The sequence below is a fragment of the Tachysurus vachellii genome, chromosome 20 (assembly GCF_030014155.1).
Source record: "Tachysurus vachellii isolate PV-2020 chromosome 20, HZAU_Pvac_v1, whole genome shotgun sequence".
Taxonomy (NCBI): domain Eukaryota; kingdom Metazoa; phylum Chordata; class Actinopteri; order Siluriformes; family Bagridae; genus Tachysurus; species Tachysurus vachellii.
The window spans coordinates 16,112,615-16,129,367 of NC_083479.1; the positions used below are offsets into that span (position 1 = coordinate 16,112,615).

The window sequence follows — 16,753 nt, forward strand, 5'->3', positions numbered from 1 at the left end:
CCATTCACACCAGAACCAGCAGGTTCAGGGCCAGATTTTTCACTATAACCATCGTCCTACTGAACTCTACACCACCATTAGGACTCTGATGTCTCACTGATGTTTACTGCTTTCACTGCCTGTAATCAATTTTGCTCCAAATCCATATACTCATCCGTATACTCATCTGTATACTCATCCGTATTATCCCTATTATTGTTATGATCTCATATCCTTTGGTCTCGTGTGGAAAAACCCGATGCTCTGATATGCTTGGTTTGCTGCCATGCTTTTGCTTCTGTAAATCACTATTTAAATCATTTTTAAATAGAAGTATTTCTATTTTGATGGGCGTCATCATTTTCTGAATGACCTAGCCCCATTCACAAGGTACAAGGGCTCCATTTTCATCCTTCTACTACAGCCCATAATCCATACTTCTATACATGTCGAAGTATATGCCAGCTGCATTGGTGTTGCTTGTGGCAGCCTTTAATTTGTCACACTTCTGCATATTCTAGAATTTCTCCTATCTGCTTGGGTTTTTAAAAATGACCACCATTCGTGAGCATTACCTTGATACTTTTGGCTCATTATAGTCTAGAATTTGGTAACATACTGTAATAACAGACCTGCTGTCATTTGATGTCACGAACATTAAAAAGTATCCAAACATATGAGCAATGGTGGATGACAACTTCAGGCTGGAAGACGCAGAAACCTGTGGTGAGCTCTGACGACAGTGGAAAATTTCCTGATCATTTGTATACTAGAGCTTTTGGGGTGGGGCTAAAGACAAGTCTGCTCTGGTATAGCTGTTAGAGTGGAAACATAAGGGCTATGGTGAAATTCACAATGGAATGGGAATGGGAATGGACAACACATTAGTGTTTTCTCTATGCTACACACTCATTTTATCACAGTTCAATATTACTAAATGGCAAATCATTTGAATTCAGAAAGCTGGAAGCAGGGCACACTTTCCGGCATCACTCAGATGAGGATGGGTTCACTTTTGAGTCTGGTTTCTCTCAAGGTTTCTTCCTCGTATCGTCTCAGGGAAATTTTTCTTGCCACCATCACCTCTGCCGTTCTCATTAGGGACAAATGTATTGTTTATATTATGAATTTATATATTACTGCAAAACTGTTTGGTAACAATATACCTTGTTAAAGTGCTATACAAATAAAAGTGATTTGAACAAACTCTGCTTTCGGCAGAAAGTGAGATGGTGCGATGCAGTTTATTTCAGATGAAATGATGAAAATTGTTGAAGGATGATACTTGTAATATTTTTTTCTTAGGTATTCTGTGGTGTTGCCAAGAGAATGATCTTCTCAAATTGTTTTACATTAAGGTTCTGTAGGAATCAGGGACAGGTCCTGGGTGTTTTCTTTCAGTTGTTTAAATGGTGTTTGTCTTGTTCCATCCCAAGCTGAAACACAAGGAGTGATTCAAACTAATGTTTGGATTTCCACACTATAATTAGACAGATTAAGTAAGGCCACTGACGAGAGCCAGATGTCAGAGGATATTGCTCAAAGCTTACGGAGCATCACTTATTCATCAGACTGGGAAGATTCCTAAAAGAACCCACCCTGATCTGTATACAGATGATCAGTATATAAACCCTTGCAACTCAGTAACAAAGAGATACTGGAATAAGTGGACTGAGCACTGAAGCAAGGTAACGTTTGGTTTAACTATCAAAATTCTTTGAATGTTGTGTTTATTTTAAACCTCTGACACGGTATATAACCAGGATGTTTATTAACATTTGTTATGTTAACCTTCTTTAGCTGAAGGATGTGGACGTTGAAGACAGCACTGTTGGTGTCACTCTTAGCTTTTGTTTTTGCCAGACCAGTAAGTTCTGTTTGCTAATCAGCTGCTAAACTATCTGTGCTACTAATAATTTGAAAGCAGATTAAACCAAATAGCTATGACATTTTTAGTCAGTGACATATTTTGCTCTGTTTCCAGTTTTATCCATGGAATGTAAATAAATGTCTGCGAATAAACTGCAACAGTTCAGACAAGAGTGATTCAGATTCATCTTCTGAATCTGATATGTCTGAGTCCAGGGAATCTAGTGGTTTTGGAAGCAGCGACTCTAGATCCAGTCAGTCTTCATCATCTGAGGAGGATTTTCTCACCACTGCTGAACCAGAGACCATGAGCAGTGTTACTGCTGAACCAGAGACCATGAGCAGTGTTACTGCTGAACCAGAGACCATGAGCAGTGTTACTGCTGAACCAGAGACCATGAGCAGTGTTACAGCTGAACCAGAGACCATGAGCAGTGTTACTGCTGAACCAGAGACCATGAGCAGTGTTACAGCTGAACCAGAGACCATGAGCAGTGTTACAGCTGAACCAGAGACCATGAGCAGTGTTACAGCTGAACCAGAGACCATGAGCAGTGTTACTGTACTACCTCCAGTGTTCACAGAGGGACACATCACATGTTTTACCGTGCATAAGGAAACTGAGCCTAGAGGAGACAACTTTCAGTTGTTAAACTGAAAACTTAAAATTTTAGGAAAGTCACACGAATGTTTAGATCATTTACTAGTGATTTGCTTGTTTGATCTAGCAGGTTAAAATGTAATTTTTTTTGTTTTGTTTTATTGCACCTTATGTTATATATACATTTTTTTACAGTATCATTATTATACTAAAGGTTACATACTGCACTACACTACACACATGTGGTAGACTCAAATATTTTCATTGCTCTTTTGATCTTGTATGTTACATGAAATAAAATTGCGGAAAGAAGTCTAGCAACTGGCAAATGTATCCTGCATTTGGTTCTAGACCAAAACTGAGGTTGATGACTCAAGTCACAATGAAAATAACCCAGCAAGTTTCATGAGTAATAAAACCAGGTTTTGTTTTTGTAACAAACAAAAACCTAAGCGCAAATAAACATTTGTTTTAATTATTTCAAATGGTAACTAGCTGACATGATGCAGATAGACTTTACTATTCAGAATGAATGTAAGTTTTGACTTGAGACCGACTGCCTATTGAGTATATGAGTATAATGAGTTTATATGATGAGTATAATGATGAACATAAATCAATTCCTCCTTAGATCAGTTCTTTACTGGGTGTGTAAATGTTAATAATATTATTGAACTTGTAATATTTTAACCGCCATTTTTTTTTTGCACTTGTACTCTTTCTAATTTCTGCTGTGGTTCAGAAAAAAACTATCATATGTGTGACTCCATTTCATGTAAAATCTTTCAATAAACTAAAATTTGTAATCAATCTGGATGAAAAGCAGAAACCATCGCATTATTATGACTTCAGTTTCTCAACTATTAAATAGATATTTAACATTACACTTAGCAAAGCACAATTACACTGTTATTATTGTTAAGCGAGGTTTCTAATAATCTGTATTTGAAATTTGCTTTCACTTAATTTCGTCGGTAATTACTTTCTAATTGCTCAAACTTCTAATCACTTGAAGTATCAGACAGTGTTATGGTATGGATCAAATCGAAACTTTAATAAGAATGAGGCCTAATTTCCATTATTGTAATCAAACCAGTTTGTATTATGATAACTAGATATTAGCATGCAGCTAGATGGTATAACCGGTGTTTGCATTATGCTAGCTAGCATTTGAGAGATTAGGAATAAAGCTAGATTAATTAGCCTTGGCTTGTGATTTTTTGTTCCTTGGTGAAAGAGGTGCACCAGGAACTAAATCAGTTTGTGGTTTAAAAATGAGGAAGATGTCTTTTTCTTGCGTTAACCGTACTTTCATACTTTAGGTAACACTATTTCTATTTTACCTTGGGTGAAGAATTTGAAAGTGTAATTTAACTATTATCAGAAAATGCATTTAGATAGATACTTTTTCCATCTGTGGCTACTGAAGATAATAAACAGTAAAATTATATTATTATATATTATTAAATAATTATAATAAAATTACTATACATAAATATTATTATATATAAATATAAAAATTAAATATTATAAAATTATTATTATTATTATTATTATTATTATTATTATTATTTACATGTAACTTTTTTATTTGTTTTACAAATACTTAAACACTTAAATCAAGATTAATCCCAACTACTGAATTTACTACTGAACTACTGAAGCTTCATCTATCACTAAACTTGTGAAGAATCCAAGCTGCAGATTTTCTTATTAATGAGGGGAAAATCTCCAGCTAAAGCTCTTCTTTAGTAGCGGGTTTTAACATATATAACGATTACAGCGCCCTCTTGTGGTTCGGTCATTTTTATGTTTCACAAAGTTGATTTGTCTTGAAGTTTTGCACTGTTACAGTATCTGTCCATGAATGTTTGAAATGTATCTTTTGATTCCATGTTTAAAGGTGTTGTATTGTAAATTCATTATAATAGACATACTGTGAAAATTGTTAAGGCTTCTGTTTATAGGCTTGGAAATTACACCGATCAGCATTAACAATAAAACCGTTTACAGCATTTGGCAGACACCCTTATCTACAGCGACTTAGATTTTAATCTTATTTTATACAACTGAGCATTAGGGTTAAGGGCCTTGCTCAGTGGCAGCCTGGTGGACCTGGCAATTGAACTCACAACCTTCTGATTGGTAGCCCAGCTCCTTAACCACTAGGCTACCACATCCCACAAACCACAGACAGTTGAAGGGAAAGACATTGATTATCTTATTACAGTCCAACGTGAAAAAGGGTGGGATTATATTAGACAGCAAGTGAACAATCTGTTCTCAAAGTTGAGGTGTTTGAAGCAGGAAAAATGAGCGTGTAAGGATCTAAGTGACTTTGACAAGGGCCAAACTGTGATGGCCAAACAATTGGGTCAGAGCATTTTCAAAACACTAATCTTATGGTTTGCTCCTGGTATGCAATGGTTAGTACCTACCAAAAGTGGTCCAAGAAAGGACATAGAATGAATCAGGCGACACGGTCATGATGTGTATGTGCAGGGCCGGCCCTGCGCATAGGCAGAATAGGCAAATGCTAAGGGTGCCGCCCACCACTAGGGGCGCCCGTGCGCCCAAATTACTATTTTTATTAATATATATATATATATAAATACCTGAGAAGTATTTTATTTATATATTTATTATATATATTTTATTGCTGTAAGAAAGGCAAGGAAAGCAAGGTCTCCGTAATATATATATTTTTTTTATATAGTTTGTGTGTTTTTCCAAAATATTTTCAAAATAAAGAAAAACAGGACAAAGCTGTGCAGTTTGTTTCTGTTTATGAACAAAATGATCGGAACACAATTGTCTGTGATTCCAGGGGCACCAGGTGAAATCTTGCCTAGGGCAGCAATTTGGCCAGGGCCAGACCTGTGTATGTGGAGCAAAAAAATAGCTCAACTGGTCCAATTCCAACTAGCGACTAAAGCACTGTCTGTAACTTTTACATCACGTTTATGTGAATTATCTATAGTGAAGATAGACAAAATTTGTATTCTGGCATTCATGTGGATGTTACTGTGACACATATCACGTACCTAAACATTGATGCAAACGAAGCCCTTCATTGCAAAGGTATTCCCTGATGACAATGACCTCTTTCAGCTGGATAATGCTTCCTGCCACACTGCAAATATTTTTCAGGAATGGTTTGAGGAACATGACAAAGAGTTTAATGTGTTGACTTACCCTCCGAATTCCGAAAATCTCCTGCTAATATCATGATGCCAAATACCACAGCACACCTTCTGATGTCTTGTGTTAGGTCCAACACAGCAATCACAATTTTCACTCTCACCCACTCACTCATTTTCTACCGCTTATCCGAACTACCTCGGGTCACGGGGAGCCTGTGCCTATCTCAGGCGTCATCGGACATCAAGGCAGGATACACCCTGGACGGAGTGCCAACCCATCACAGGGCACACACACACACTCTCATTCACTCACGCAATCACACACTACAGACAATTTTCCAGATATGCCAATCAACCTACCATGCATGTCTTTGGACCGGGGGAGGAAACCGGAGTACCTGGAGGAAACCCCCGAGGCACGGGGAGAACATGCAAACTCCACACACACAAGGCGGATGCGGGAATCGAACCCCCAAAACCTGGAGGTGTGAGGTGAATGTGCTGACCACTAAGCCACCGTGCCCCCTAGCACAATTTTCAGTTTGGGAAAAATTGTAGGGAAAAATACTTTTTCACTATAATTTACATCAATCAATATTTTGATAGTAGACATTTTAGTTTTTTTAGACCAATCAGCAGAACTCATTTGGTAGGACGGATTTACATTTTTAAAATATTGGGCTTTTTCTTTTTATTATTGGTGTTTATTGATGTTTTGTTCAGCATGAAATAGGATTGATTTTGTTTTCTTGTACAGTGTTGATTAAACAGAGTCTGATTATTTCAGAGATGTGATGAAATTAGGTTAATGTTTTGTTTTGTATAATCTGACTCTAAAAGTGCACACAGACTTCTAACCACTGACAAAAGATTACCACAAGACAAAGGCTGCAGGGAACAGTGTGTTATTGCCAGTTCCATCAGTTTCATTCTATTTCATTGTAGAAGTGGTGTACAATCTCTTAATGTGTTTATACGCTTCTAAGTTTAATTAGTTGTATTTCTGCATTTTAAAATAAGAATGGAAAAAAGAACAATAAAATGAACAACCAGTCATTTTTGTTTTTTTGAAAAAGAAAAAAAGACTTTATTCATAAAGGATAATTCATGATACAATGGAGAATAAAATATATTACATAAACTTATTATAAGTGATTGTGCAAATGTAGATTTGTTTAACAGAAACAGATTTGTTTAACAGTTAATAAAATGCAGTCTCGGTACTAGACCGGGTTTGTCTGAGCTGTATCTTTGCGTTCTGCTACTTATCACATGAAGTGAAGTGAGTCACTTGTCACCAGCAGGTTTGGGGTGGGTGTATTTAAGCGATGATGACATCAGGGTTCTTGCTCTTGAGCAGTGCAGGCTGCTCGCTGGCATTGGTCTCCTCACTCTCGCTACTCTCAGACGAGTTGCTGTCGGTCGTGGTGGCGTCGGTTGTGTCCTCTTCGCTGCTCTGGCTGTTCTCGTCACTCTCCTGACTGGGACTGGCAGAGGAAGCTGCCTTCTGCTCTTGCTGGCTTGTGTCATCACTATCCGTGCCACTTGAGGCATCCATAGCCTGGTCCAGCCCAACATTCTGCACCTGCAGAGCCTGAGAATCAAGAGAAATGAAACTTAACTGAGATTTTTCCTTTGAGATCTCTTTTCTGAATTGTTTCATTTGAAATACATGAAAATATGAAGCAACATTCTCAAACGAATAGATTTTATGATTAGTCTTACGCAAAATGGGCCTGAATTTGAATGCCGCCTGTTTACCTTGTACACCTTCAGATCCACACCATCGTACTCAGACTTGTCAGATCCATATGATTTATAAGAAGAAGGTCCTTTCTCAATGTTGTTGCCATCCACATAATAGACATTCTTCTTGTAGTCACTCTGGTAGCCGACACTGTCTCCACGGCCATCAATAATGGGAATTATCGTGGTCTCGATGAAAGGAGGAGAACTGGTGGGCCCAGTCTCATCGGACTCATCGCTATCACTGTCATTATCATCATCATCATCATCATCAGCATCCTTAAGAAACATCACAGAAAATAAAAGCCAATCTGTCGAACCTTGTGAATGCATGTACATAATATTATTTAAATCGTTATTTATTTAGTCTCAAAATCTCTGGGATTTAATATTCATCAACAATAAAAGAAATTTCTTTTCTATTTTAAAAAAATTGAGTAATGTATTTGTGAGTGAGACTCGTTTCCCTGTCCCATGCGACCTACTCACACTATTACAAAACTATTTTTAGTCTGGTCCCTTTTATGAGGAAAGAGTGTCTCATAAGGACAACAGACAGGATGAGTATTAGTCTGAGTGTCTTACCTCTTCAGAGCTAACATCAGCAACCGCAGCGTCTTTCAAAGCCTGAAAGAAAACCATCAGTGTGAAAAAAAGAAGCAAAGTTTAAAAATACTGTATGTTTCAAGTAGCTATTATAAAACACTTGAAGTGAATTTTTTTAATTGATGCCCTGAGAGGTTGAAACGATCCCCACAGCCGTGTAGAGGTGCGTGTGAAAATGATGCTATGTTCAAAATCCTCACCAGAGTATCAACAGGCTGCACGTCAGAGCTCTCTGAGCTGCTGCTGGCTGAGCGTTTCACCTGAAAATGAACCACAAAATCTCATCACACAGGAATACTGTGACACAAAGACATTTTTCTGTCAATTTATTCAAATATTAGATTACTGGAATGTTAGATTTGAATTGAGTTACACAGAGCACAACATACCTAAGGTAAAAGATTATTTAGTCGTAACATTTGTTTGCTCTGAACTTACAGGGTGACAATAGACCGCTGCGATAAGGAGCACGAAAACAACGACGGCCTTCATTTTCCCTCAGTGTGTTCTAGAAAAGTAGATCGGTTACATATTAGCTTATTATTTTTAGATAAGATTTTTTCAACATGATGCATCATACAGGAATAAAGAAGTCATGCAGACATGTAATAAAAGCATTCTTTCCTTCCATATCAACATTTTAACACACTGAGAAGTTTGACTCAATATAGACCTCGTAATGGTCAAAGTATAAACTTCCTCAATTAGCTTTTTGTGCTTGTACATTCTTCCACAAGGCAAACCCGCTGCAACAGATGTGTGTCCATATCGGGCCAGCCACTATGCTTCTGGCAGATGGGGAACAGTTTCCCTTCCAAGTGCATCCAGCTTTCACCATGAAATAACCCCCATGTTTTCCTTTTTAGCCACGATAACACTACATCAACTATAAACCGAAGTAGTGAGTGTTTTGCCTCAGCTATAATAATCTCTTTCCAGTGTGTAATTCTTTGAATTATATCTAGACAGCTGCCAGACACCAGAACTAGAAAGTTATATTTTAGTAAATGTTTCTCATTAGAGGCTTTATTATTACAAGACAAGACTTTCATTTTGTGTCTTTGAAGGAAACATGAAACGTGATGTAAAATACTAAAGGCTTAAAGGAACGTTGTACTGGCTGCTTCAGAGGTTTTTCAGTTAACTGTTGTTATTATTAGTCTTTGGCATGAGACTGTAATTGGGTGGTTTTGTTGCTGAAATTAATGAGTCAGCTGACCAATATAGCTTCCATCTTCTGTTATTCACATTTTGACTCAATAAACTACACTTTTAATGATTTAAATTAGCTCTGTTGTTTTAATACGATTGACAAATTTGATTCTTTGGTTTATTTCACAAATTCACATCTAGACAGGACACAAAAAGCTCAACTTTTCTCTGTGCTTATTGCATAAGCTATGTTCTGTATAAATGCTATAGGTGCAGTTTACAATATAAACTGTCCATAATTCAGTGAATAGATTCAAGCACTAAACAATCAGGACACATCTAAAAGTGTAAAAGTACATTATGAAGAATAAAATTCATCTCTTACCTGTTCCTCAGCTGTTGTGAATCTAACCCTCTTGCTGCTAGGTCGTAGAGGATCGGATCGGTCACTACTTTCCAAGTCTCTTGGTTGAGATCTTGTTTTGTTTTGATGCTCACAGCTGCTTGGCTTTTAAACCCTGCTGCTGTTGGATTCAGCCAATCAAAGTGCATCTTGTGATGTCATGAGTTTTACCGCTGCTGTCCCACCTTTTCTACTCCCACTCTTCCTGTGGGTTCTGTGGCCAGCCAATGCAAACATTCAACACCAGGCATAGCAAGCTAGAAAAAAGGAACATGTCTTGGAATGTTTTCAATGTTATAGACATTTTCAGACTGTTTGTGAAATGCCACTTTTTGTTGGCAGCCATAGTATCTATTGTACAGACATATACTGCACTGACAGTCAGTCTTTTGCACTTCCTTAATGGGTTAAACCCACATTAATATATAGGAGTGGAAAGTAAGGAACTATATTTATTCTCATTATAGTGCATGAGAACATGGTTTTGCTGTAGCTTAAGTTTTTATAAATTTCCGTAATTTAATCTTTTTTTACATTTACTTGTTTAAAAAAATACTCAACGTCACTTAATTTTTTGATCAACATTTCAGAGAATGTCTATTAATTTGTCCCTACGAAAACACAGCAGTTTCTGACCGTCTCCATTTAGGTTGCTAAGTGTTTAGTCAGCAGCAGTAATGCCTAAAAGAGTGGAGACAGATAAACATCTTTGTCCAGAGGCTCTTCTTCTTGTATCTAATATTTTTTAGTTTTAAATTCTTCAAAGTATACACTGATATTCATAATAAAGTTCAAATGATACAAGTGAAAACCTGTGGAGAGATCAGCATCTAGCCTGCACAAACTTCAACATTTAAACCATTAAACTAATGTCACTTACATGTGTTTTGAAGCATTTAAGAATGATCATTAGCTAGCTAATGCACCTAGCTAGAAGTAGGGAAGTTTGGAAGTTGGGGTCAGAGTGCAGGGCAGCTATGATACATCACCCTGGAGCAGAGAGGGTTAAAGTCCTTGCTTAAGGGCCCAACAGTGTCAGCTTGGCAGTGCAGGGGCTTAAACGCTGATCCTCCTATCAACAACCCACAGCCTTAATCGCTTGTTCCTTATGCTCACTGCCCCCTCATTTGCTAGGCTGATAAAACCCAACAGCATTTAGCTAATATAGCTATCCAGCTAACATTACCTTTGTTGTATACTGTTGATAATGGATTAAGTCTTATTAACACTTGCTTGTTTACTAAGTGTACCCATCAGTGTGTTTTGTACTCTTTACCCCACTGCTGGTAAGGCACCATGAATAACTGCTAATTGTATCTGTAAAGTGTTAAAATTGTGATTCATTAAAGTTTTAATTAATCACTTAAATTAATCAACCTGCTTTAACATCAGAGACAGTGTGACAAAAAAATAACAGAGATTCTATTTAATTGCCAATGAATAATTCCGCTTGCTCTAGACTAATTGTGAGTCATGGGGTTCAGCGCAAGCCTGACTTAACACCACAGCATGACACATACAGTGGAAATTGTTGAAACTCAATGTTCCTTAAACGCAGCTCTGTTATTCGGGCATTTCTAATATTAATGACACCCTTTAGGAACGAAAAACTCTTAGAAGGACAACAGCTTGAATTCATCAATATCATATTGTAATCTCTAATAAAATTGGAAACTTTAGGTTGCAGTAGGATCCTGGACCTCTTTCAGTTAAATTTACAATGGAGTCTATCTTTACAGTGTGTATTATGGTATTATGTTATAATGTTTTTTCTTGCAAAAATGATGAAATACATATTGTTAACTGAGTAGATTTGTTTATCTTTTTTATTTATTCCTCAAATATATTTCAGCTTTTAGATTAATTGGTGTACAGGCTTTTAGAATAAAAGTTATTTGTGCTCAACATTGCATTGTACATTGTCCTAAAATATGAACCAAGCTCTTGAATAAGTTAATTTATATAGATAGATAGATAGATAGATAGATAGATAGATAGATAGATAGATAGATAGATAGATTTTTTTTATTGCATTGTTTAGGAATCATCTGTTCAGATTTGCAGATTATTTCTGTATATGGAGCTGTTTCGTGAATTCACTACTTTTTTAATGCATCATGGTCCTAAAAGGCTCCTAGGGTGTATAAATTTCACCATTTCCATGTGTTGTGATTCATCCACCAATCTACAGTACACGGCAGTATTTCTTTGTCCTGCCTTGAAATCATAAGAGCTTCGGATTAAATCCTTCTTTTGTGCAGAAACAGTTTTGATACATGGTTCTATTGTTGGGTTTGTAACAGTGTATTTCTGGAAGAAGATTAGAAGAAAACTACAGATAGTAGGACATTCCAGGGCTGTACATCATGATTCGTCATTACAGAGTTTTTAATTAAACAGAACATCTAAGTGTTTATTAGGGTTGATGATTTGCCTACCTGTCATAAGAGCTGCACCTCAAGGCAACGATAAAGCATTCTTCAGGAGTGATTGATAGATGATTTACAGCTTGTGCAGTCTTCTACTGTACGATGCCTCATGTAACGAACGTGAGTTATAGAGTCTGTGCAGGGTGTTGACTAAAGGGTAGCTGCAGCAAGAAAAAAATCACAGAGAAATAGCTTCATCAGACACACTAATCCTAGGTTGTCATCTAGAACGACTTAGATGCGTCAAAACATGTTACGTTAAGTGCCTTTGGACTGAAGAGAAAACAAATCCAATGTTTTTTCAGGGCTCGGGTTCTTGGCAAAGGTGAGAAGTCTATAGTTTGTGTCTGGAATTTTCAAATGTTAAAATAAGCGTCTCGCTGTACAGCTTTGGCTGCCAAGCGGCCCGTGGTTCCCAGACGGATTAACACAAGGACACCACCACATTACCACAAGATTACAGAAACTTTCCCACTTTCTGCAATAATCACACAAGTGAGCTTTGCAGCACATAACTGTCTACACATTCAGCACAGATCATGAATTCGAGATCTCATGGCCAGTGCATTACAATGTGACAGTAGATTCATAGATTAATATGGCTTTTTAAAGATGACAGATCTCACACTGAACTCAACAGAACATGTATGAAGCTAACAGAAAACATAAAATGTATTAATTTTGCAACTGAAAATCAGAATTTGAGGATGGATTGGGTTACCTTTTGAGTTTGGTTCCTCAATATAAGACAAGAACTAACTTATTTTATAGACAATCCACAGCATTGAGCATAATGATTTTTTAAAAATAACTGTTGGCAAATTGATGTGGAATAAGAGGAATTTGTCATTTCTGAAAGCAATCATACAGGAAAATAATGAACTTTTCAGAGAACAGCACTGCCCACTGAGTTTATTTCCTTTTAACTTTCTCAGTTTATTATCAATTTATGTATCAGATTTGTGTGCAGTAAAATTGAGACACGATAAAAGCCATTTTGAGAGGAAATGAGGAAAAACTAACACCATTAATGCATGGCGAATAGTACTTGTCAAATGGTTGTCAATTTCAGGAATATCATTTTTGATTATTGAACACAGCTTTTAAAAATTTTGGTTAAATCAATAAAGGCTCAATTGCAACTAGAGTGTCTTACTGCATATTTCGACCTTAGTCTCAGGGTACTGAGATTTCATACAAAAGGAGTCACTTACTCAAAACTGAAGTTTTTTAACTTTTCACACAAGTTGAATCAGGTGAAGACGACAGTGAAGTCTTATTAGCATAGAGCTCATGGAGCATAATAAATAATTAAAGTCTGCCTGATCATTGGCTCATTTGAGTTTTGTGGAAAATCAAGGAATATTACACAGGGCTTTAACGGAGCCCTGGTCCCACAGCATTGGTTTATGAAGCTGATGTCACCTTTTATAAGAGAAAAAACTTGTAGAGCTACAGGTTCTGCACCATAAAATGCAACTCAAGCAATCAATCTATGTGGTCAGTTTGTTGGAAATATTATGGGAATATAAGGTCTTGCGCATAGCCACATAACTATTAGGTCCTGCACCATTAAACAGTATATGAGAGTATTAATAAATGGTAGGAAAGATTATGTGGTCTAGATTAGGCTTTTTTATGAAGGGCAGCAGCATTGTGTCATATTAATCATTAAACTGTAGAATAACTCTGTTTAGGAACTGAAGAGGAGAATGACAAGAACCAATCATCAATAGAATCATTATGACCCTCTATAATATAGCAGTCGGCTACACATGATGTCTACATGTGTGTAGAAAAGTGCCAGTGGGTCTACAGGTATAAAATGTAGTTATCCCAAGTGTGCCACAGCGTGTATTCCTGAAAGCTCTAGGATTTTTATGGGTGGTTTTAAGTCTTAGGCTCATAACCCAAATATCTGATTGACACGTTGCCTTGTTAGGCTTTACCTCGTTAAGTTAAATTCGTAGCCAGGAAATAGATTGTCTATTGCAAGTTCATGTTAAGAATAGTTTATAAGGGATTTCCTTATGAGCAAAACAGAAAAACAGGATTTGAGCAGCAAAGTGAAATCGCTGTCTGATATCTCATGTGTTGTCAGATGTTTTCAAGCATAATTTCTCAGAAAATAAGTCAATTGTTATAAAATTGCATTTTGTGACCTAATGTGTTAGTGTAAGATATTTTTATGCAGTTTTGCGTTCATGTTTGTGAACAGAGCTGTAGGAAATGAGTCTGGATTTAAAATGCTTTCAATAATTCATTGGACTTCACATTTACAAAGTGTAAAGAAGTACTTCCTTTTTTTTTTTTTCAAGAAAATATAGTAATTGGTGCAGTCCATTCAGGAAGCTGACAACATCTATCTTTGGAAAGGATTTGTCTGTTTTCAGTCTGATTCTTGATTCAGTCTTGTTTTCATTTGGATCTTGAATTGACTTTAAGCCCCTTAAGACACAATCCTGACTCAATCTCAGCTAGTCCTGGTCTTGAGTTTGATGATGGTGGCCTTGTCTGCAGCTCTACTTGTGAATTTTCATTAATAAGAAGTAAATGTTCATTAAGTAAGAAATACAAGGCTTTGGGATATGCTGTTACAGGGAAATAATTAAACGCTGGCTATTGGGGTGCAGCTCAGAAACAGAGTTAGTGTTACAACAATAAAAGTTACCATTTTGCAGTAACATCACTTCCTGAAGTGGTTCATCCCTCAACACATTAATCTACCAGTGATTACGTTTCTGTAATAATTCATTAGTAATGAAGGAATGGCATCCCTCTCAAGTTAATAAGACAAAAAATGCTCAACCATCTGGTGTGTGGTTTGAGCAGAGTGGTGCAGCAGCAGATGAGACACTTTTCTCTTAAGCCACTGATTTTGCTTAAGCCTCTGATTGAAAGTGAGGCTTTGTCCAAAAGCTTTTCAATTTAGTGTTCGAATTGCCATTAGAATTGCCATACACCAACAGAGCCCCAGTGGCTTAATGGATACATCACTGGCTTCCTAAGTCCCATCTGGGGTGTGTTATGAGCAGCATGGTGCAGTAGGGGTGTGAAGCTGTCCTCTGCTATGTGCAACTTATACCAAAAATGAACACACAACATTTCCTGTAATGTAAATGACATTTAGGCTATTTACAAAGCCTTTTGAAGTCAGGTTCTGTGCGTGGTTAGCAGACTGGTGCAGCAGAAGCGTGCTGGGCCCATAACCAAGTGGTTGATGGATTGAAACCATTCTCTGCTATGCACAGCCAGAACTGTGGCAGAAAAGCCTCTGTTTGTTCAATTTAGTGTATAGATAAATATAAATATAAATATTAACTGTGAGGGAGAGTACGACTATTATACCAAAGGCTTTTGAATTTATATCACGCACTCTTTTGTGCAGAGCGGCACAGCGGATGCACGCCAGTCCCATAACCCAGATATCAACAGACTGACATCATACCAAGTCCTGCCGGGTCCATGCTTCTAACACAAAGAAGGCCAATAATTCATTGCTTTAAAGTACAGATTTATTTCAGTCACGCTTCAGAGTGACTTTAAGTCCTTCTCCAAAATCTTTTGGTCCTTAGCTCTGGACTAGGGTAAGTACATTATACATTAGATGCATTGCGACAGAAGCTGGGTTCCTAAGCCAGAAGTTAAGACTTTTTTGCTTTAAACTGAACAAAAAATGGCTTATGATTCCAGTGAATTTGAGAATTATTGCAATCAGTGCTAGTTGTTGCAGGTCAAGGCCTTGGTCCCAGTGGAAAAACCGCAAAACACAAAATCATTTAAAGAACAAAAACCTTTAGCAATCCTGTGTCTTTGCCTTTGCCTATTACCGTTGGCATTACAGACTCCTCCAAGTAATTTCTCCTTGAATAAAACCTCTCCAGAACTCTGTTTATCTGGTGTATACACTATGCCAGTCCCTGTGTTAGTTGTTATTATAGAAATATAAGGTATCAATAAACAGTATTTCATTAATAAGTGCATAAGTAGAATTAATCAACATCTTCTGACCAATCAGATTTGAGAATTCAACAGCGCTGTGTTAAAAAGTCAGAATGTAATTTGTGGTCAGTGCCATTTCCTCATTTAAGCATCAATGTTTGCTTTACAGCATTTATTTTTTCATTATAATGCACGGATCATTATTAGTTACCTTTTTAAGACAGTGCCTCAGTTATTATATTCAACTGAATGCCGTGTTGGTTCTGTCTATTAAGCCTTTCATACTGTGGAGCATGATGGGATAGGTTAATGTAAAAGATCCCATTGTGCTATTTTCCTTTGGTATATTTAGCCAACAATTCTTGTTTTTAGTATTTGACATTTGTTCAGATTTTCCAGTAGGTCTGGAAAAAGCCACACTTCCCCATTACATGGCTTCGTGTGGGAATCCATATGTATTACACTTTATTCAGGTCTTCCTGTTTGTTGAAGTAACCAGACGCAAGAAATGCATTTAGTACACACTAAGGAAATGTTATGACTTATTTGTTATTTTACAAAGTCGATGTTCCGTCTTTGCTTGTAGTTTTAACAAAAAACACGGTTTGAGTCCAACAGCAACCCAAATAAGAACAATAAAGTTAATCTTGTGGAAAAACTCTTAAAACAAAGGGACATCTCAGCCTTCGAGAAAACAATTTTGCCCTGTTACAAAAAGCTTAAGCAGATGTTTGAACAACAGTTGGAGAATTAATGAGACACATACTAAATGAATACAGTTTGTTTGGAAAATGTGTCCATTTAAAGGATATTAATACTTTAGTGTGACAAGGTTGTGTTTGGTTTAGCGAATAGCCACAAATATTTAGGACCTTTTCAACAT

At 36.9% G+C, this 16,753-nt stretch overlaps 2 protein-coding genes across 2 annotated transcripts; one reads left to right on the forward strand and one right to left on the reverse strand.

Annotated features, from left to right (window-relative positions):
• Nucleotides 1–1,562: 1,562 nt before the first annotated feature.
• LOC132862980 (uncharacterized) lies at nt 1,563–3,266 on the forward strand. Its single transcript, XM_060895438.1, has 3 exons — nt 1,563–1,667; nt 1,780–1,846; nt 1,964–3,266. The coding sequence occupies exons 2-3, from the start codon at nt 1,787–1,789 to the stop codon at nt 2,504–2,506; spliced, it is 603 nt and encodes a 200-aa protein (XP_060751421.1). The 5' UTR covers nt 1,563–1,667; nt 1,780–1,786; the 3' UTR covers nt 2,507–3,266.
• Nucleotides 3,267–6,672: 3,406 nt separating this feature from the next.
• Nucleotides 6,673–9,572, reverse strand: spp1 (secreted phosphoprotein 1). Its single transcript, XM_060895437.1, has 6 exons — nt 9,482–9,572; nt 8,383–8,452; nt 8,145–8,204; nt 7,924–7,965; nt 7,354–7,617; nt 6,673–7,186 (listed from the first exon to the last, which is right to left on the reverse strand). Exons 2-6 carry the CDS (start codon nt 8,434–8,436, stop codon nt 6,914–6,916), a joined length of 693 nt encoding a protein of 230 aa, XP_060751420.1. The 5' UTR covers nt 8,437–8,452; nt 9,482–9,572; the 3' UTR covers nt 6,673–6,913.
• Nucleotides 9,573–16,753: the final 7,181 nt, after the last annotated feature.

What these genes read in the sequence shown, in the direction of transcription:
- spp1 (XM_060895437.1), bottom strand. Translation starts at nt 8,436, where the DNA reads ATGAAGGCCGTCGTTGTTTTCGTGCTCCTTATCGCAGCGGTCTATTGT. An exon ending in TGCAGCCTGTTGATACTCTG is followed by an intron (nt 7,966 to 8,144) that starts GTGAGGATTTTG and finishes GTTTTCTTTCAG; the next exon opens with GCTTTGAAAGACGCTGCGGT. An exon ending in TGGATCTGAAGGTGTACAAG is followed by an intron (nt 7,187 to 7,353) that starts GTAAACAGGCGG and finishes CTTGATTCTCAG; the next exon opens with GCTCTGCAGGTGCAGAATGT.
- LOC132862980 (XM_060895438.1), top strand. Translation starts at nt 1,787, where the DNA reads ATGTGGACGTTGAAGACAGCACTGTTGGTGTCACTCTTAGCTTTTGTT. An exon ending in CTTTTGTTTTTGCCAGACCA is followed by an intron (nt 1,847 to 1,963) that starts GTAAGTTCTGTT and finishes CTCTGTTTCCAG; the next exon opens with TTTTATCCATGGAATGTAAA.